Source organism: Neomonachus schauinslandi, chromosome 14 (assembly GCF_002201575.2).
Source record: "Neomonachus schauinslandi chromosome 14, ASM220157v2, whole genome shotgun sequence".
Classification (NCBI taxonomy): Eukaryota; Metazoa; Chordata; class Mammalia; order Carnivora; family Phocidae; genus Neomonachus; species Neomonachus schauinslandi.
The window spans coordinates 5,663,771-5,685,993 of record NC_058416.1 but is presented as its reverse complement, the minus strand read 5'-3'; the positions used below and the strand labels follow the sequence as shown (position 1 = coordinate 5,685,993).

General features: G+C 36.5%; 1 protein-coding gene across 1 annotated transcript in view; it reads right to left on the bottom strand.

Moving 5' to 3' along the window:
* Nucleotides 1-22,223, bottom strand: part of NETO1 (neuropilin and tolloid like 1) — a 104,710-nt gene that overhangs the window by 4,161 nt on the left and 78,326 nt on the right. The window contains exon 8 of the mRNA XM_044921135.1: nucleotides 3,550-3,663. Coding sequence (XP_044777070.1) covers nucleotides 3,550-3,663 — 114 coding nt within the window. The remainder of the gene's footprint in view (nucleotides 1-3,549; nucleotides 3,664-22,223) is intronic.

Here is a 22,223-nt window from a genome sequence, read left to right as displayed (position 1 = left end):
AAAAATATTCAAATAAATAAATAAATAAAAGGTGAAAACTTCCTAAATTTGATGAACAAATTTCACATCTAAGAATGTCAACAAATTCCAAATAAGACAAATGAAATGATACCCACACTCTGACATAAAAGATTAAAAATGTTGCAAAAGAAAATCTTGAAAGCAACAAGGGAAAAATAACTCCTCACATAGAAAGGAACCCCAATCAGATTAACAGCTGATTTATCATCAGAAATTTTGGAGGCCAGAAGACAGAGGCATGACATATTCAAAATGCTGCAGGCAAAAAAAACCAGAACAAAAACCATTGATCGAAAACCTAATATCCAGCATGACTAACTTTCAAAAATGGGGACAGGGTGCCTGGGTGGCTCAGTTGGTTAAGCAACTGCCTTCGGCTCAGGTCATGATCCTGGAGTCCCTGGATTGAGTCCCGCATCAGGCTCCCTGCTCGGCAGGGAGTCTGCTTCTCCCTCTGACCCTCCCCCCTCTCATGTGCTCTCTCTCATTCTCTCTCTCTCAAAAAAATAAATAAAACCTTAAAAAAAATGGGGACAAAATAGACATTTCCAGATAAACAAAAATAAAGATAATTTAATGCTGAAAGAAATGCCTTAAAAGAAATATTAAAAGAAATTCTTGGGATTGAAAGTAAGTGACTTTAGACAGTAATTCAAACCTAAATGAAAAAATTAAGAAGACAGTAAATTAAAGAGGCAAATAAATATTGTCAATAAAGGCAATTATACACATAATTACAAAGGACTGTTTAGTTGCATATATCTTCAGCATTCTTCCCTTAACTTTTTAAAAGAGTAATGTCATATGTATAAAATTGTATTGTTGGGCCTATAACTTAAATAAATATTATATATTTGGTATTAACAATACAAGTGAGGTAGGTAGGAGCAAAACTGTCCTGGAATAAGGAAGTGACATCAGATGGGACTGTGAATCCACAAAACAGAGGAAGAGAATCAGAAATGGTAAAGAAGAAGGGTTATATAATGGACTACATGAATATACACTTGTTCTAAAATTATATAAAGTAATAATTACAGCAATGTATTCTTTGATTTGTAACATATATAAAAATAATATGGAAAAAAGTAATAGGTAAAAAGAAAGAGAGAACAGAGCTATATTGAAATAATGTTACTAGGATTAAATTAGTATAAATCTGAAATACGTTTTGAGAAGTTAGGCTGTATATTGTAAGCCCTAAAATAACCATTAAGAAAATAACTCAAAAGATACATTAAAAATCACTAAAGGAATTAAAATGTTACAGTAGAATGTATTCACTCCTTGCAAAAGAGGCCAATAAAGGAAGAAAAGAGGAACAAAAATACATGGGACATAGAGGGGAAAAGAAGTAAAGTGGCACATGTAAATCCAACTACACATCAATATCAGCATCAAATATGAGTGGATTAAACAATCCGATGAAAAGGCAAATATTTTCAGACTGGATCAAAAAGTAAGATCCAACTATATACTGTCTACAGAAGACATACTCTATATTCAAAGATATAGATGGACCGAAAGCAAACGGATAGAAAAAGACTGAACAAACTGCATTTAGAAGAAAGCCGGAGTGGATGTGCTAAAATTAGACAAAATAAAGCAAAAAGTTATTTAAAAAAAGAAGATAGCTTTATAATGATCAAAAAAAAGGGCCAAGCCATCAGAAAAATACAATCTTAAACATATATGGACCTAACAACTAAGCTCAAAAATACATAAAATGAAAATTTACAGAAGTGAAGAAAGAGGCAGAAAATTCAACCATAACAGTTGGAGAATTCAAGAGGTACTTTCAAAAAATAGATAAAACACGGTAGAAAATGAGAACAGAAACAGAAGACTTGAACAATGCTGTAAACCTACATCTCTAGAACAATCCACCTAACAATGGCAGCAAGCATTCTTTTCAAGGGCACATAGGGCATTTTTTAGGATACACCATATGTTAGTCCATAGAACTAACTCCAATAAACTGCAGGCAGAACTTGTTACATTGCACTTCACCTTGTTGCACTTCACAGATACTGTGTTTTTTAACAATTGAAGGTTTGTGGCAACCCTGCATGGAGCAAGTCTATCAGCACCCTTTTTCCAACAGCATTTGCTCACTTTGTGTCTCTGTGTCACATTTTGATAATTCTTGCAATATTCCAAACTCTTTCATTATTAATATATTTGTTATGGTGATCTGTGACCAGAGATTTTGACTTGCTGAAAGGGTTCGTGGTGGTTAGCACTTTTAGCAATATTTTTTAATTAAGCTATATGGTACATTGCTTCTAAGGACATACTGTATCACACCCTTAACAGACGACAGTATAGTGTAAAAAACTTTTAGATCTGCTAGGAAACCAAAAAATTCATTTGACTCACTTTATTGTGATATTAGCTTTATTTTGGTGGTCTGGAATTAAACCCACAGTGAAATGAGCCCTGTCACAACGATTGAAATGGTAAAGGTGTGTTCCCCTCTCAAAAGAGAATGAATTTGAATCAAAACAGTGGTCTTGCCATCTGGAGAAAATAAACATGGAAGCTCATAAAGCATATCCATTCACATTCTCTTCACTCCTCTCTTATGCCAAATGGTCCTTATATGTGGGAACAAATCCCATTGGGCAAATAAAGCTTATGACTACCAATTATTAATAGTGCCGATTTAAGATTCTACTACACAAATTACTTAATCTCCAATCCATTCAGAAGTGGTTCCTTGAATAATCACCTACTCCCACCAACAAACTAATCAAGGCTGCATATGCCTTTCTCCTTGACCATGAACCATGGCTACTGGGTCAATGCCTCTTGGCTTCTAGTCACAGAAGACATTTTAATAGACAATACTGGACTTTAAGCATGAAAGAGTAAATCGCCTGTTCCTTTCCCTTTGCGAATCAGTTAATATTGAATCTGAATAAAAGAATATGCTTGGCATTTTTCAACTTAACTAAAACATGCAACATTCATAACCGAGCCACGGATTGCTATCTACATAAACAAACCTTTGTGTCCAGGCTAGAGAAGGGAGCTGGGGCATTGGAAGCTATTTTCATTGGAAATGAAGAAAAGCATTTTGGTAGCAAAACTGAAGTCAAGTTAAGTGGCTGGAAGTGGCTGGAAGTACCTGAAAACACAAATGTTCCTTCAATGCACTTTCCCTCTAGAGTATGTGCACACAGTCCAATGAAGACAGACTGGAATAAATGAGTGGTGCAGGCATCAGGTCTGATAGGAAAAACACTGCACTAAAAGCTTCATTTCCTCTCCATGGCTCTGCAGGCTCTAATAAGATGTCTTTAATGAGCATTCAAGCGTTAAAGATTCTCTACTATACATTAATGAGTAAGGAAACTTCTGGCAAAAGCAAAGAAAGACATTTACACATGAATTACAAAATATACAAGAGGTTCTACAAAGCCCATATACACGTCAATTCTTCAGTCTGTCTGACACATCTCCACATTATAATAAACCTCTTCCCACTCTACAAGCAGAGGACTTTTACAAATTTTTGATCATTACCTTTACAATGATTCTCGTCCCAAGGATACACACAGTTCTGGAGTCCATTGCAGACTAGTGTATTGTTAATACACATGTTACTATGGCAGAAGAATGTATTGCCTTCACAGGGAGCTAAAAATAAGAAGAAAAGGAAAATGAAGAAAAAAGTTAGACCTGATATTCAGTAGTAAATCACTCATATTACAAATCTAAAAACAAAAAGATTAGTTTTCCATCAAATTGAGATAAATGACCCAACATTCCGTTCTCAGAAGTGTTGCCATTGTGGTAATTATTTCTTGTGTTCCTAACAGAGCTGGCATTCTCTAGACGTGCTCAGTTTATAAAACTGGCACAGGAGATTTTCCATCATAAAAATGAAGTACATTATCTATACGGGTTCTTTTTTTTTTTTTTTTTGACTTGGTGCATTCATTTAACAAAAACTAAGTGCCTACCACATGCACAACATTATGCTTTACACTGAAATTCTGTCTGTACAAATATAGTTGTACTGTGCAAAAAGTCTTAAGTAAATTAACATTGAAATAATTTTATAAAGCATGGGCTTACAAAATACTAATGAAGAAAGTATATATTAAACAAATCCCTATAGCATTATTTAAGCATATGAACAAAACAAAGAATGTCATGGAAATTCAGAACGAGGGAAAATTAATCCTGAACAACATAAGAAAAATATATATTATTCTCATCAACATTTAACATATACATGGTGACGAAATTAGCCTACTTTTCATGTGTTTCACATGTCCTAGTAACTTTAGGTATGGTGGTCCATGATCTCCAGATTAGGATATACATTCAGGACACTGGGAGGAAAAGTAAGAACCCACGGAGGTATCCAATACATAGGAGAAATAGTGAAGAGTTTAGTATAGCAAAATATAACGTTAGATATGACTTCAATATTAGGAAAATACATTTCTTTCATTATCAGAGTAATAGGATGTTTAGAATAATCACTCTAGAGTAATACTGCATTACTCATGATAGTTTATAGATCATGCTTTAAAGCTAACTTTTGTTTTTACCTTCATAATGATCTCACCTATCTTAGAAAATATGATTTTAGTGTTTCATTTATTTTTCTCAACAATAGTTCTAAAACCCTTTTAAGGATAGCATTCTAGAAAAACATATTCGATACAAAACACATCATTTACAGTGGTGAGTTAATCGATCAGTAAAGAATTATTAATGATCAGTACTATCTAAATGCCAGTCATGTTGTAATGACTTTTTCACCTTCACGACTATATATCATGGGTATTTTAAAAAGTTACCTTCTTTAAATGTATTTGCTATATTAACCAAAATTTCAGGCAAATAATTTGCATAAGGCAACTTAGTATATTTTAACACGCCTAGAGAAATCCTAACAACAGTAACAACAACAAAACAAAACAAAAACACTCAAGTCTTGAAAATAAAAAATTAAAAAAAATTTAAAAAAGATACAGCTAACTCAAGCAAAGTGATTCCTTCTGGCTCTCCACAGCCCTCCCTCCACCCTCCCCACCTCCCCCCACCCCCCTACCCCCCCCTTCAACATTTTCCCCGTTTCCCAGAAGAACAGTTCCTTCTTCCCTTGGCTTGGTTTGCCTTTAGGTCCCTGGCTAAAGATTTAAAAATATGCGGTGGTCATTTTGAAAAAAAAAAAAAAAAAACACATATTGTAGATTAGAAAATATGCAGTAGTCATTTTGAAAAGAAAGTATCATGCTTAACATGGGCTAGTGACTTGTTAAGCATCATATAAGTCTTTTAAAATGTAAAATTTAATGATCTGCTATATGATTGCAAAATTCTGCTCTTTAGTAAGGAAAGAACTTTAAATTTCTGTAGTCAACCATAATGGCTTTTGCAGAACCGATATGGTCTGTTAAGCAGATAATGAATGTTGTCAAATGTGTACACAGAACAAGAAGGAGTTTTCTGCACATGGAATAGCTGCAAAATACCTTAGTAAAAAAACATAAAAAATACGTTTGCCCTAATAGATTGTGGTGGTTCTGAAAACACAGTTATCCATCAAGTCAAAAATACCTTTACGAGAGCATAAATATTTATTGCCCTTCCAGAATGAGTTGGAAAAATTGCTATAATTACTATTAAATAGGATGGGTTAGTTTTGAAATTTTAAGTATATAAATAAAAATGATATCACATTCTGTAATTGAATGAAATGCAAGAGAATATTGGTAAGAGCACTGAAACTTGAATTCTGAATTCTCCAAATGGGATTTTGTTTCTAGTTCTACTGCTTAGTAGTTGTGAACGGGTCTTATAAACTACAAATCAGTGTGCCGGTATCAGCTATGGTTAAATATTGGTGGTCTGACTGGTATCGTAACAGGTATTCAGGACTGTCAAGAAATCACATTCCTGACACACTTCTTTACATCAACTGATCAGGCAAATGTGCCAGTTAATCAGCTCACTTTTAAAAATTATTATTATTCCAGGTATTATTCCATCTCTTTCTTCTTACTTTTGCCAGAATTTACAGAATTGCTATGCAAATGATAAAAATAAACAAGCAAATCTTGCAATGGCTAAGAAAAAAATGTATAACAACTTATATTGGGTTCTGAATGTTCTTGCTCTTGTATGTCTGAATATTTCTCTCATGTAAATGCAGATAGGCAATGGTTCATTAAAGATTCTTATTTCTATCTCCTGCTGAAAAGATAAAATGGCACCTTCCTGCCTCCCAAAGCAAGCTACATTATTAGCGTGTTTCAAGGATGTCTGGACACATTCTACAGACCGACATTATTTCCCGTGACCCTCAGCGCATTCCAGATATCTGTGGCTCAGAGGCCAAATACGTTCCTCCCCTCTCTCTGTCTTGCAATATCCATTCTCCACTCTGCTACCCAAATCGTATCAGCACTGTACTATCTGTGCAGTTTTGAAATATTATTCCAAGCTACCAAGAAAATTATCTTTTTCTTAAATCCTATTATACTTACAATTTTAAGAAGAGCTTAGCACTTAGCATATGCTTATCATCTTTCCCCACATGTTCTTTGAGGCTAAGGGCATGCCTCTGAAAAATGTCCATTTTTAATCTCTTATATGGTTTAACATTTCTAGGCTTATAGTAAATATTCAACAGATACTTTTAATTGATTACTGTCCCTGAGCAAAAGGTTAACTCTGGGGGTGCCTGGGTTGTTCAGTTGGTTAGGTCTGACTCTTGATTTGGGCTCAGGTCATGATCTTGGGGTCATGGGATTGAGCCCCGTGTCAGCCTCCATGCTCAGCATGGAGTCTGCTTGTCCCTCTCTCTCTGCTCCTCCCCCTGCTCTCTCTCTCTCTCTCTCTCTCTCTCTCTCAAATACATAAATAAAATCCTAAAAAAATAAAACAGGTTAACTCTGGCCAGGGTGCATACCTGAGTATCCCAGAAAGCAGAAAACTAACAAGTATGTTTATTAGTGGAGAGCTAACCTTTAGTGCCATGGTCTTCAGGTACAATCCAATTTGTGATATTCTCAGAAACTACACCTCAGCATCATTTCCTTGGCTCTCTTACTATGGCAGAGAAAGACCCATTCTACCAGTTTGTGGAGGACTTGTTCTACTTAGAAATTCAATGTGCATCGTCAAAAGCTCTTGCCTCTTAAAAACCAGCCTCCTTATTTCCTAAAACTATCTGGAAGAAACTCAAGTTAAGGGTAAGATTTACTCACAGTAACATGGTGGTTGAAGATGTAATACTCACAGTTCAGAGTACCTCACACGCAAAATTCCCAACATCAAGAGTCTACTTATTTCTGGAAGGAGGTTTTCTGTTGCTATCAGAAGAGCAAATATAGCTTCATATTGACTTTTTAAAAACTAACTATATAGAAGAAACTATTTTCATGGCTTTTTTGTCTCTGAACTGTTTTTTGTTTTTTTGAGAGAGAGGGAGAGAAAGAGAGACAGGGAGAGAATCGAGACAATCTTAAGCAGACTCCCCACTGAGCGCTGAGCCTGATGCAGGACTCGATCTCACAACCCTGAGATCATGAGCCGAGCCAAAATCAAGAGTCAGACGCTTAACTGGCTGAGCCACCCAGGCACCCCATCTCTGAACTATTTGCAAGTGTATTGAATTATCATGAGTGCAGCTATTGCAACCTCGCTTCGGTGGAAGGGCTTACTGAACATCACCATTTTATTATCTAGACACAATGATAAGTATTTCTTTTTAAGAAAAACACAGTAACTGAATGTAGTGAAATATTCTAGTCAGTCAAAAGAATGTCATGTGCGCAAACACAGCATTGCTCTTGATTTAAATCATTCAGGTAACAGAAAATGGATATTCTAACACCTCAAAATGGGTTTCACCTCACTGTTCCCTCCTCCTCCTGCACCAAAACATACCCTTTTGGGCAAAGCATTATTTTTTTTTGGCTATGTAAGAGACTGCACGTTAGAATGAAGCTTAGTGTGTGTTTCTCCAGACACTTCATCCTGGGATGGCAGAGTCCTGACGACCCTACTGTGGGCAGAGCTGGGTCTCGGCTGCGAGGAGTGGTAATCCCTAAGGATAGATGGCTCCTTCCATGAACACCTACTCAGTTATCACATCTCTAAAATGGGAATAAGGATCATACTTACCTAAGTGACTTCATAATGCCGAGAACTGAGGAGAGTGCCAGCCTGGGGATGCAAGCATTATAGCTGAATCGTAAGCTGTTCCAGAAGGCGGGCATTGCATGGGGGCCGTGGATCCAAAATGCTTGAGACTGAAACCCGGATCCATCCCTTCCAGGCTGTGCAAACTTGAGCCAATGTTCCTTAAAATCTCCCAGTTTCAGTTACATGTATTTAAGGGGGGCTAATCTTGACTACCACATACGGATGTGGCGAGTAAATGTGATCAATCTTTAAAAACTGTAACCGATATTGTCCGATGGTATAGGATAGACACATGTTAGCTGGTTTTGAATTATGATGATAATTACCCAAAATTAAATAAATAAATACAACTTATAATATTAAGGAGATATAGAATATGAAAGTTAAGCGACATAATATTAAATTTCCTGATCGGTAAAGTGAGGACGGTCATTCACAGATCTCTCGTCAACACAAGATGAGCATGCAGACCTAAACGAATGATTTCATACATAATAGCATGCGATAAACGGTGTCTGAAAAGACAAGTTATACACAGAAGTATTTACTCTTTTGTGTAACAAATAGCATAGCTGTTCTGCAGCTAGTACAGCTTTGTAAGAGAAATTATTAAATGGGTTTCAGCACATAGATGTATAGCTTATACATCTATTATATCTTGGGGTAATATTTAAAATATCTAACAATCAGCTCATGGGAACCGACCCGTGGGAGCAGATGGATGCTGACCACCATGCCTCACCGGGCACTCCACCACAGCGGTGAGCACCAACTCTGTGACACCCCGGTTTACAGCCACTTGTGAGACATTGGAAAATAAAGGAATGTATCATGAGACACCTTTTTCTCAAAAATGTCTGAGGAATATTTATCTGGGGAATATGTAGTGTCCCTCGCATATTTTTCTCCAAGCTGTTATTTCCTACAACACCCATCATTCATTTCACAAAAATCCAATCCCAAGTGTTAAGAGACAACCCCCTTCTAGGAGTCACAAAGTGGTTTCAAATTATTTCTAATATTACCTGAGGGAACGTCATGACAGGTAATACCAGTAATTAACCTTACAAGACTTGCAGAAATTAAGGTGTTTATCCCTTTTCTCTCTTGAAAGTAATTATATGAATTTAGTGGTATATTTAAATATGAAAACAAAGTCACCAATACACCAGAGGCCTGAAGCTCCAAGCTCTTTAATTCTATGTTGTTGTAGTATTTACGTATAAAAAGGAAAAAAAAAGTAAGTCTGTAACCGGTCTCCATTTTTATAGCCAACTACACATCTTTCTAAGTTATGTTCAGGACTTTCCTGAAACTGAGACTTCCTAAGTTATTTTAATATCTTGGGGAGTAATTTCTTTGCTCTACCCATGCCTAGTGTAAAATACTACTGAAGTTCAATTCTAAAAAAGAAACAGAAATTAGATTTTATGCATGTTAAAGATAATGGCAAGTACAGATCTTAACAGGTGCTTGAACTACTTTACAGAAGGAAGGTTTAGATATATAAGATAGTTATGATATTCCTTGATTCATAGGATAACAAGACCATCAAGATAATGTGCATTTTCTAACACCAAATTGGAAAGAGAGATTCAGGTCCCATCCTGGAAAGCCAAGACAAGCAAGTATATAGAATAGATCTTGGTGTTTTGGCTCCAATATGAAATCCAGGAGTTTTTTCCTAAAGTTTTTAGTGATCCCATAAATTGAGTCTTGGACAAAAGTGGCAACATTGTCCTACAACTGTAGTAACAACGTTTTTGGAACAGAGAAACACAACACACAGATGCAGATTTTGAGAGTATTGACGAGTACTTTAAGTCCAGCTTTAAAATTTCCACTTAAAATATCTTAGGTGAACATTTATCCAAATATTTCATGATAAATTCTTTGGAAACATGAAGTTTAATGTAACATTTTGCTCTAGCAAGGAAGAAATGTATTGTGGATTAGTAAGACTGAGAAGCATGGTGCGCTTCCATATATTAGCTTTTGGTAAACCCTTTCTTATTCACAGAAATCAGGGACCACGAAGCCTGTTTAACTTTGTTTAATCCAGATGCTCCGATTTTATTAGTTTACCACTTGATAGACAAACAAAAACAAAAGCAAAAGCAAAATCTTGAGAAGTCTTGCCCCAGTGTTCAAAAATTATAGTGACAGAATTCTTATTTCTAAATTATAGTGATGGAATAGAGAACAGCATGGGAAATTACTAAGGTATAAAGTTGGATGAGACATGAGGATACAGATTATTTTAAATTATAAAGCCTCACACATAAATATACATATGGAAGATTTTACTGGAAATACTACACCAAAATGTGGGCAATGACTATTTCTAGGATATTCACAAGTTATATTTAGCTTTTATTGAGAAATGTTCCATATGAACATATACACATAAGAATATGTATACATACACTTGTGTATATATACATACACACAGTTATTTATTTATTTATTTATTTGTAATTGGGAAGCATCTTTTAATTTTTCATGAAAAAAAATACCAAATCGTATTTTTAAAAATCTATTTTCTCTTTCATATTTTAACCAGTAAAATAATAGTTTTCACATAACATTTATACCTTACTATATTTGAAGTTATATAATTAGTGAATTTAGTATTTCACTGAATTCCTTGCTTTCTTTGGGGTTGTTTTGAAATCCTCTCTTGTTCCCACTCTTACCACTAGGTGGCAAGCGTGCACCATATTTCCTGAAATGGCATTTCACTCTATCGCGATGTTTAAATCCTACATGTGTCAGCGACAAACAACACTGATTTTTAAGAAATAAAAATTTCAGTAGAAAGACAACCAAAATAATTTTGGGCATATTTGAATTAGGTAAGGGAGGACATGAGAAAGAAGGGCAGTCACTGGAACTAACACTCAACATAATTCTAACACTCAACATAAAGTTTTATTTAAAATTTTAAGAAAGAATCATAATATGTATACACTATAAAATTAAAGGTCTAATCATGAATGTTTCATCAATTTTCAGTATTGTGCCACATGTTTATAAATATTGTTCCACTTCTGTAATTAAATTTCTTAATTTATAATAACTTTGTTTAATGCTAAAGTTACTAATGCTCCTTCTCACTGTTGGGGTCATTTCTTCTCAATGGCTTTCTTTTTATTTTTATTATTTTTTTCTCTTTTTCAGTTGTTTTTAAATTCCAGTATAGTTAACATACAGTATTATATTAGTTTCTTTTGTACAATATAGTGATTCGACGATTCTATACAGGACTCCGTGCTCATCATGGTAAGTGTTGTCTTCATCCCCTTCACCTATTTCACCCATCCCCCACCCGCCTCCCCTCCCATTTGTTCTCTGTAGTTAAGAGTCTGTTTTTTGGTCTGTCTCTTTTTTCTTTATTCTTTTGTTTCTTAAATTCCACAGATGAATGAAATCATATGGTATTTGTCTTTCTCTGACTGACTTACGTCCCTTAGCATAATACTCTCTAGATCCATCCATGTGGTTGCCAACGGCAAGATTTCATTCTTTTAATGGCTGAGTAATATTCCATTGTATACACACCACAGCTTCTTTATCCATTCATCTATTGAGGGACACTTGGGCTGATTCCATAATTTGGCTATTGTAAATAATGCTGCAGTAAACATAAGGGTGCACATCTTTTCAAATTAGTGTTTTCATTTGACTGCATTCTTTTTAAATTCAGAAATTCACTGAATGCTACCCTCAGGAAATATTAAAACAGAAATTAAAAACTGGCAGATTTCTCTCTGAAACATTGATATTTCAAATATTTGTGCTTTATGGTTAATAAAACTATTATTAGTAGGTTAGTTCCAAGCCAAAGAACATGATGCTTCACCAGAAACAGAAGTGATGCTTGATGCTATTTTCCTTTTAATAACTCTACCATCTAAGTAACAGCTCAGATGCTCCTATACACCTCTCGACCCAAATCTCATCCTCTCCACGCACATTCTCCTGCTTCTTGCCTGCCTCAGATTCCTCAAAGCTCTTTGATGTGAAGTTTGTCAAAAGCCCACCTCCTCTGTGCTGGCACACACGCGTGCACACGCGCACACACGCACACGCGCGCACACACCCACATCATTGGGTCTTCTACTTCTGCTAATCCTTATTCCTCATGAGTTCTCCAGTCTGAAGTTGGAGTGCAAATGGTCACAGAAATGCGTGGAGCCGCGGAGGATGAGGGCGTAGCTTGGAGTACACTCACATGTCCTTGCTTCCGTTTTTGAATTCAGCTTTTATCAGCCTTGAAGACACTGATTTATTAAAACTTTCTGACACTCAAGATGCTCTAGAGCCTATCACTTTCTTTGCCTGGGAGATGGAAATAAAGCTTAAATTTATCATAAATATGTAAATGTGATACATATCCACATTATATATTTAAAGTAATGAATTCATACTAAAAAGCAAGATCTAGCATACTTGGAAACTCAATTACTTTTATTTAATAATAATTTTAATCAATTTAGATGACAGAGAAGATTTTCCCTCTGCCTCTCAGAACCCTATAGTCAAGTCTCCAGGGCCATCACCAGAGGTCCCTTCTCTTCTCTATCCACAGCCTTCCCCTAGGTGATCCCAGCAGACTCAAAGCCTCTGACACTCTTATTTTCTCCTGGGCTCACCCTTCTAGCTCTGACTCCCATCTGAGGTCCAGCTTTATACCATACTATTAAATTCCTACATAACATCTCCACTTGGGATTCTAAGTACCATCTCAAAAGGAACATGGCTGGATAGGCTTACGGAAGAATGAAGGGGGGGAAATTGGAGGGGGAGACGAACCATGAGAGACTATGGACTCTGAGAAACAACCTGAGGGTTCTAGAGGGGAAGGGGGTGGGGGGATGGGTTAGCCTGGTGATGGGTATTAAAGAGGGCATGTATTGAATGGAGCACTGGGTGTTACACGCAAACAATGAATCATGGAACACTACATCAAAAACTAATGATGTAATTAATGTATGGTGATTAACATAACATAATAATAAAAAAAATAATTAAAAAAAGAAAGAAACATCTGTCACCTTAATCCTCTTTAACTGCCCCTCCCCCACCCCATTCTTCCCCTCACACCTTCCTGACATTAATAAGGAACAGGACTATCCCCATCCCCTTGGCTGTTAACATTGAAGGGTTGGGGTCATTCTTGAGTCCTTTCTCCTTCAAAACCCACATCCAAAAGGCCTTTAGCTGTGTCAGGCCTATCTATCATCTATCTATCATCTATCTATCTATCTATCTATCTATCTATCTATCTATCTATCTATCTACCATCAATCTACCTACCAAGTTCTTGTTGTGATCTCAGTTGGTACAAGTGGCTCACTACCATCTGTCACCAACTGCTCTTCTATAAGCAGATCTGCGAACACAGCAGCCTGAGGAAACTTGGTCATTTAAAACTATAAATCAGACCATGGTTCACCCATTTCAAACACTCCAAAACCTTACTTAAAAAGTTAGATTAAATCCCAAACTCCTTAGTACCCCTTCTGCTCCTCCAAAATCTCGACCCAGCTGCCTCTTGGACTCCAGCGTCACCCACCATGATCACGGGGCACCCAGATTCACACCCTTCTCCACCATGTTACCCAATGTTGTTGTTTTTCCACAATACTTATGAGGACTTGAGTTTATCTTCTTTAATTAACTTATCTGTACATCTTTTCCCTCCTCTTATAAAAATGTAAAGCAAGGCAGTTGCCTTGTTCACTGCTTTATCACTTGGGCTTTGAATAACACATGTCATTTTGGAGATGCTTAATAAATAACTGTTGATGGACAGATATCAGAACAAAAATTTTTCAACAGTAAGATGGATATGGAGTGCCAACTTCCCATTAAATTCTGACAATTATTTTAATTTCTAAGAAAGAGCTAAACTTTTCTTAATGAACTAAAGGGAAGAAAATATCTAAAACATCAGAGATATCAATTATGAGTAAGCATCTGAGTAAGAATTCAAAAACTTCAAAAACTGGATTCAGAAGTGTATAGCTTGCTGCTAAGTATCATTTTTAATCATGATATTCTAATTACAGAAAAATAAAATGTAAAAAAAAATTAAATGTATTTGGCCATCAGAATTGTCCCCAAAACAAATGTTTTGTTTTTCCCTAAAATAAATGGAAAAATTTCCCCTGCTACCATATTTTAAACTTAAAAGGGCCCTCAGTCTATGCAGTTAAGGAAAATGACATTTTATTTGAAAAATGCTGACCAGATTTCAGGCCAGAAATAGATTTGTCCTTCTTCTCTTCATCTCCTTTATCATCTTCATATATTTTTTTGAAAGATCAATATCTGCCTCCAAAACTCCATGTTCCAATGTGACTTAGTTATCTGTCAAAATATCCAGTATTATTAAGATACATTTTAATCTCTTTTTTTTAAATACAAGAAAATCTATTCACAAATTTCAGTTTAATCCCACTCACATTTATTAGATTCCCCCAATCTTTCTGCTAGAATCACGTATTGCTATGGCTCCAAAAAGACATTATATTAGAAAAGAAAAGCATCTTCATGAGAAAATTATATTCCATAGATAGAGGCCATTTCTTTCCTCACATAGGACATGAGCCACATCATGATCTTATCCATTTTGTTTGATTCTAAGAATGAGCATACATTTTTATACTATAATTACATCTGCCTTGGGTCAGCTACATGATGATTTATTCATCGTCTGTAATTAGACAGGACTGCAATGACCGTAAGGAGGATATTATAGTTCTTTGGGGTCTGTACTCTGATTATTATTAGTATTTGGACATGTGTCTCAGGCTTTACTTTCATGACTGCTGTACACATGTCTGCAACAGTTGGTTGGACACACTGTTCTGTTAAAGTTACTATACTTGGTTTCATTGTTGAACATCCCAAGTCCCAAAAGTGGGAACTGAAGTAAAGAAAGATTAGAGTGGAGAAAACAGGGACCACCATAACCTCGAATTTGTGATTCTCCTAGTTCAAAGTCTAACAATTTAGAATAATAGTTTTCTGTCTGCATACAACAACTATATACAGTCTATTTTCAGTGGTAGACATAAACTACTGTAGCTGTAAAGCCAAAATCAAAGAAATCAATATATGTTATCCCCAAGGATCCTACCAAAAATTACAAGGAATTTACTGCCTTTATTCTTGTCCACAGGCTCCCTGGCAGACTGACAACTTAACTAAAGACAACGTTGATCTAAAAAGTTCAATGAAAATTCTGCAAAATTTTCTAAGTAGTTCAACAAATACACATAGAAACTAACATTATTTAAATATTTTAGTCTTTAAAAAATCACTTAAGGAAATTGATTTTAAATTTTAATTATTCCACTGACCTGTATATCTATGTGCATACTTTTTAAAAACATAATTTGAGTTAAATGACCAAGTCAATAATAAATGTCCATCAATAATTAACTTCAAATATTGAAATATTTCTGATAGTTGTTTTCTTTATGCTCCAGTTGGACTCAACCACATGCTTAAAAAGAAGGAGGGGTTCCTGGCAGACTATACAATTTTATATTATAATCCCTTGCTCAAAGTCCTCATTACATTTACAAGTAAGAAACTACTGACTATGAAAATTTCAGTATGTTATTATCCCATTAATCGACAGGATAGTCGTCACCATTTGCTCTGTTCTGAACACATATTTAAAACTCACAGCTGCTCTATAATGCCTCCTTCATTTTCTGGAAAAGAAATTGAGGCTTAAAGTCAAGGTGTTACAGGTAAGAAAGGAGCAGAATTAATTGACTGCCACCAAATGGGTATCCTGTTTCGATTTTTTTCACAACAAAAAACTGTTTTTTCAGATGATTTGTAATTTTGTTTTGCAAAATGTCTAACATTAATTTTACAGTTCTAAACACATATATACTTGCCAAAATTATATATTTATGATACATTCCCTTTTTGTATTTTTCTATAGTAATAAAAATATTTAATTTTTAAATAATTTCATTATATAGAAGAATATTTACTCAGTAGTAGGACATAAAAGGGACACGTGTTTAGATACACCATTACCACTTGGCATCGTGTACCTTTGGTCTTCAAGTCCAATAAATTATTTTTTTCATAATTTCACATGAAGAGCACATCAGTTTACTAAAAACAAATCAAATAAAAACAAAATAGGAACATCAAGTCTACTGTGGTAAAATGAATAATGGATCCCAAAGATGCCCACATCCTAAACCCCAGAACTTGTGAATGTTGCTTTATATGCAAAAGAGATTTTGCAGATGTGAATAAGGACTTCAAAATGTGGAGATTATTCTGGATTATCCAGACAGGGCCGATGAAATCACAGGTGTCTTTACAGAGGGAAGGAGGAGCTCCAAGGGACAGAGCATGCTATAACAAGGAAGCAAAGAGAGATGAGAGGTTACCTTGCTGGCCGTGAAGGAGAAGTAGCCAAAATCCACACAATGGGAGGGACACAGCTCTAGAAGCTGGGACAGGTGAGGGAATGCACTCTTCACTATGGCCTCCCAAGAGGGCGGCCTTGTTGACACCATGGTTTCAGCCCAGATAAATCTATTTTGAATAATAGATTTGTATTGTTTTAAGCACTAAATTTGTGGTAATCTGTTACAGGAGCAATAGGAATGAAGCTAATACACCCATTTACACCTAGTAGCTCACTTCTTAGGGTAATCAGAACACGATCCACCAGCCCCTGTAGATGTACGTATGGCCACACAACATTGCAACAGGGTCAGGGAAGGTCAGAAATGGGAAAAGCGAAGAATGAGATCTCTGACGTGGAAGGGCAATGGTTTTCAACCAGGACACGCTGCAACTCCTGAATCCCGATTTGTGAAATGGATCAAAAGCAACATTTTCTAACTACTTACAACATTTCAAACATTAGCACAAACTCAAAGATTTACTCATGTCACCCAGCAGAGGAAGGACTACATGACCTCTAGTGCTCTAAGGACATTACAAAAATGTAGGCTTACCCATCAGCATCTGTTGTGCCATATACAAGCCATCAGGTGAGAGGGACTTGGAGGTTAAAAAGTAGAGAAATTCTAGTGTAGATCATGGTAATTATCTAATCTAAAAGAACAGGTCATTAGATAGTGATCTGTTCTCACCTGTTGGCATAATTACCACCCCCCCCAAAAAACTCTTGATCAGTTATCACTTCCTGACATTGTAGATGTGTCTTGATTTTCTCCGTACAGAAAATAATGTAAATATGGGGCACCTGGGTGACTCAGTTGGTTAAGTGTCCAACTCTTGATCTCAGCTCAGGTCTTGATCTTTGGGTCGTGAGTTCAAACCCCACATTGGGCTCCACGTTGGGTGTGGAGCCTACTTAAAATTTATATATATATATTACATATATACTCTAGTTTTCTTGGATTTAATAAATCCCTTCAGAAAGTCATAACAAAGTCACATCAAAGTTATATTTATTGCTTTAAAAAATGTTTACCAAAAAAAACTGTTCATTGTAGAAAAATCATAAAACATTAAGAATCAAAAAACCTCATCACCTAAAAATAATCACTATTACTATCTTAATTGCATTGTGTTCTACACACATGCATTGTATATATAATAGATACTCTATATTAAACATTTATCACACATGTTGACAAATGTATGCTTGTACTGTGTTTTGTTTGCTACTTGCTTTTAAAATTTTGTTTTTTCACATAGCTCAATGTTAGTATCAGTCTAACACAAATCATCTTAAGAGTGAAAAGAATATATGTATGTTCCAAGAACCATTTAACCATTAACTTAAGCAAGTTTCATTTTTTTAAAAGACTCTAAACATACCTGCCAGTAATATATATATTCTTAGGTTAATTTTTTAGATCAACAGGAGAGACCTTATTTTTTAAAGTTTTTATTTTTTTTTATTATTTTTTAAAGATTTTACTTATTTATTTGAGATCTCTCAAATTAATCAAATAATCTCAAGCAAGAGAGAGAGAGAGCATGCAAGTGGAGAGAGGAGTGGAGGGGGAGGGAGAGGAAGGAGAGGAAAGAATATCAAGCAGACTCTGCACTGAGCATGGAGCCTGTCATGGGGCTCAGTCCCAGGACCCTGAGATCATGACCTGAGCCAAAACGAAGAGTCAGATGCTTAGCCAACTGAGCCACCCAGGTGCACCTTTTTTAAAATTTTGTAAACCTACTTGAGAATTTTGGTAGATACTGCTAAATTGCCCTTCAGAAAACGTCCTCTTTTTTACCAGCATACATATATTCTCATTTTACTACACCACCTCTCAAACTGGGTATTTTATTATTGCTATTTTTTTAAGCAATTTGATAGATGAAAATTAGGTCTTTTTCTTATCGAAATTTACATCTTTGTTCACTAATACAGATAGGTGCGTGTTTCCTGTACCAACAGTCCATTTATGCTCCTCTGGGAATTAATTTTCACCTTATTTGCCCCATTTTCTTATGGTATGCTTACATAACTTTCTCTAAATCATCTTACACAATCTTTATTCCTTATCAGTTAAGAATATTTACCCACTGCCTGTAGTCTCTGTGGCCAATTGCTCAACTCAGCTTTTCCTTTTTTAATTTTAATTATGTTTTTATAATAATACGTACCTTAAATTTTGTATATTTATATATACGATATGTTCCCTTATCTGTAAATGTGTTATGTCTGCTTTAGAAAGACATGCCAAAGTAGGACACATATGCAGCAATTTTCCCAGCCTATTTCGTGTATTATTGATCTTTCAATCTATGCCATCTGGTATTGATTCAGCTGTAGGACAGATATAACTAAATATTTCCTATATTAATAAAGTAGTCTTAAACTTTTAAAAACACACCAAGTCATAAGAGTGAGGCATGGAGATCTCTACCAGGAAACACATCACTTTACATTTTAGTCTGTGTCATAATTGGTAACACTGCTTCCTGTAACAAATACCACTTGAAAAACACGTAAATACAATGCCTTTCAATCTTACCATTTACCCCAAACTTGTAAATGTGTTTGGCCTTGCTTTTCCTAGAGAGGAAATTAAATATTACTGTTGTGAGTTTGATCATCATCAATATTTTCTGGTGTATAATCTCAGAGTGCTACTGAACTTGGTGCATTTTACATTCATAATTAAATATCTATATACTTTTCCCCCCCTTAGGGTCCACCAAATTTAGTTTATGGAGGTCCTATGACAAGCGTACTTGTATATCACAAACCTGGGAATGTGCACTATTGAGGACAGAATGTAAATTGTGTATGCCAGAGGCAGACGGCACACCAAAGTAGGCTCCAGACAAGAAAGGATAATAAAACTGAACTGTGAAATCATAACTGATCACTGTGGCAGAGGAGTAAAGATCCTACTAATCTAAACAAATGCTGGAGAGAGAGCAACAGTCCCCTATGAGAAACGAATCAGGCGTTTTAGAATACAGTGTCTCAGTGGATAATTTACTAAGGAAACGGAGGACGTACATGGTGAGAGTGTGGCGCAGAGGACCAGATATAAATGCACATTTTCTGAAGTGAGTAGCACGCTGGAGTTTAGTTTGAATGAGTGCGGTGGCACTGGACTCTTCATCTCTGTGCCTCGGTGCTCACGTGCTTGTGGAAGGAATAAAAGTACAAAGGAAAGAATGCAAGTAAGTATCAAAATGAGAACTCTGAGGACTAGGTTAATAACATAGTGGTGGTGACTCAACTTTTGGGGTCAAGCTGATGTTGGAGTGATTATTTTTTATATGTTTCCTACCATTCTACTTTGCCACATCGCAACTACCGAATCTAGCAACAGAGATGAACAGTTAATAAACACTAATGTATTAGTTAATATACGCAAGTAACGTGTAGATGGACATCTGGACTATCTATTGCACTCAGAAGTGCACATCATTACAACAGGAAGGTGTTTTGGTTTTCTACTGATGAGTAACAAATTACTACAAACTTACTGGCTTCAAACAACACCCACTTGTATCTCACAGTTATGTGAGTCAGAAGTTTGGGTTGAACGGGTTCTCTCCTCAGGGTCTCACAAGGCCAACATCAAGGAGGCAGGTGGACTGGGGCTCATCTGGAGCATGCGGGTCCCTTTCGAGCACATTCAGGTTGTTGGCAGAACTCAGTCTCTGGGATTGTAGGACTGAGGCTCCTCCTTTCTTCCTGGTTCTCAACCGGGCAACATTCTCAGCTCCCAAAGCCCACCCACCATGCTCAGCCACCTGGCCTTCTCTACAACAGGTCAGCATGCTTCTTTAAGGCTGCAGGAGTATTTGTTACAGCTTAGAATGCCTCTAACTTCTTCCCTCCCTGACCTTTCCACCTTCTTTTAAAAGGGCGTAAAGACTATTACCAATATTCTTTTGAGTATAGTCAAACCCACTAGGATAGTCTCCCTTTTGATTAATTCAGAACCAACTGATTAGGGACTGTAACTACTTATGCAAAATACTTGTTGCCACAAAATATATATAGAGAGAGATAACATGACATTACAAAATATAACATGACATCCCATGATACTCACAGATTTTTCCTGCACACAAGGGGAGCGGTATTTACAAGGCCTGTACAGCAGGAGGTGGAAATATTGGAGTCATCACAAAAGTCTGCCCATCACAGCCCACCCACTGACCCCCAGTGCTCCACTTTCTTCATGGATGCAAAATAGATTCTCCCTTTCTGATACTCCCAGGAGTATCATTGCAATGCAGCACCAAAGTCCCAAAACCTCACATCCAAACCATCTAAATGTGGTGCAGAAGAGGCTCCTGGGGGCTGTCCTTGAACTGCAGCCCCAGCGTCCGTTTCCCCTCCACCCATGGACCCAGGGATCCAAAGAGACAAGCCACCTACCCCAGCACTCCAGCACACAGTGGTGGGAGAGGCACAGCATAATGGACATAGAGATTCTGGTTGGAAATAGGGAGAATGGAGAGTAAATAGTAATAGTTTTAAAGTCCAACAGGATAAATGCTGGATTTCTCTGGACTATGTTTCCAGTTCTAGGAAAAGCCCTCTGCTGGTGTGGGCTTCAACTTCCAGGCTCTTGGTGCTGCTCTTGGAGTCATTCTTCCTTTCTTTGAAAGGTGACACACGTTTGCAGTTGAATAATTTTATCCGATGGCTTCCTGCCACAAGAATTTTGGGGTTCTGATGGTATCTTCCCATTGGTACTCCACCCCTTTCAGTCCAAACTGGAAGTGTTTCTGCTAAAATGATTTCCTCAATAACCCTGTGGCCCTTGCTTGAAATTCACTGGGTTTTACCCTCGGACAAATGCTTACCCAAACTGTCTCAGAGACAATCCTGTGTCTCTCCTTGTCTCCTGCTGAGGTGGCTGAGGGTCATGGCCCTTGTCCTCCTGGATGCCCTTTTGTTTGACTGGAAGATCCATGAGGCACACCTTTCACCTCTGGAAGTTGTTGGTAGCAGAAATAACTTCCTTGTAGTCGTATGACTGAGGTTCCCATTTTCTTGCAAGTTGTTGGCCAGGGATGCACTGAGCTCCCTGAGTCTGCCCCTCTAACAGGCAGGCAGTTCACAACATACCTGTCTGCATTCTTCCTGCAGGTCAGCAGTTCATGCTTCACCTTATTTCAGAGAGCTCACCTGATTACTCAGGTCTGCCCAAGATAATCTCCCTTTTGGTGAACTCCAAGTCAATTGATTAAGAGCCTTATTTCCATCTGCAAAATAACTTTTGCCACAGAATACAACTGAATCACTGAATGATATCCCAAGGTATTCACGGGTTCTGCCTACCTCAAAGGGAAAGGGATGTGAGCAGCTTCTACACCAAGAGGTGGGACTCTTTTGGTTCATCTCAAAATTCTGCCTTCCACAGAATGCTTCAACTCAATTTTCCTTCTAATTTAGATGCTATTGTATGTATGTATTCATTGTAAATAAATCTATAGTTTATAACTGATATAGTCTTTGCCATAAATTAATACAAAATTAAATTTCTCATTTTAGCAAATTATTGTAAACAACATGCTACAACCTT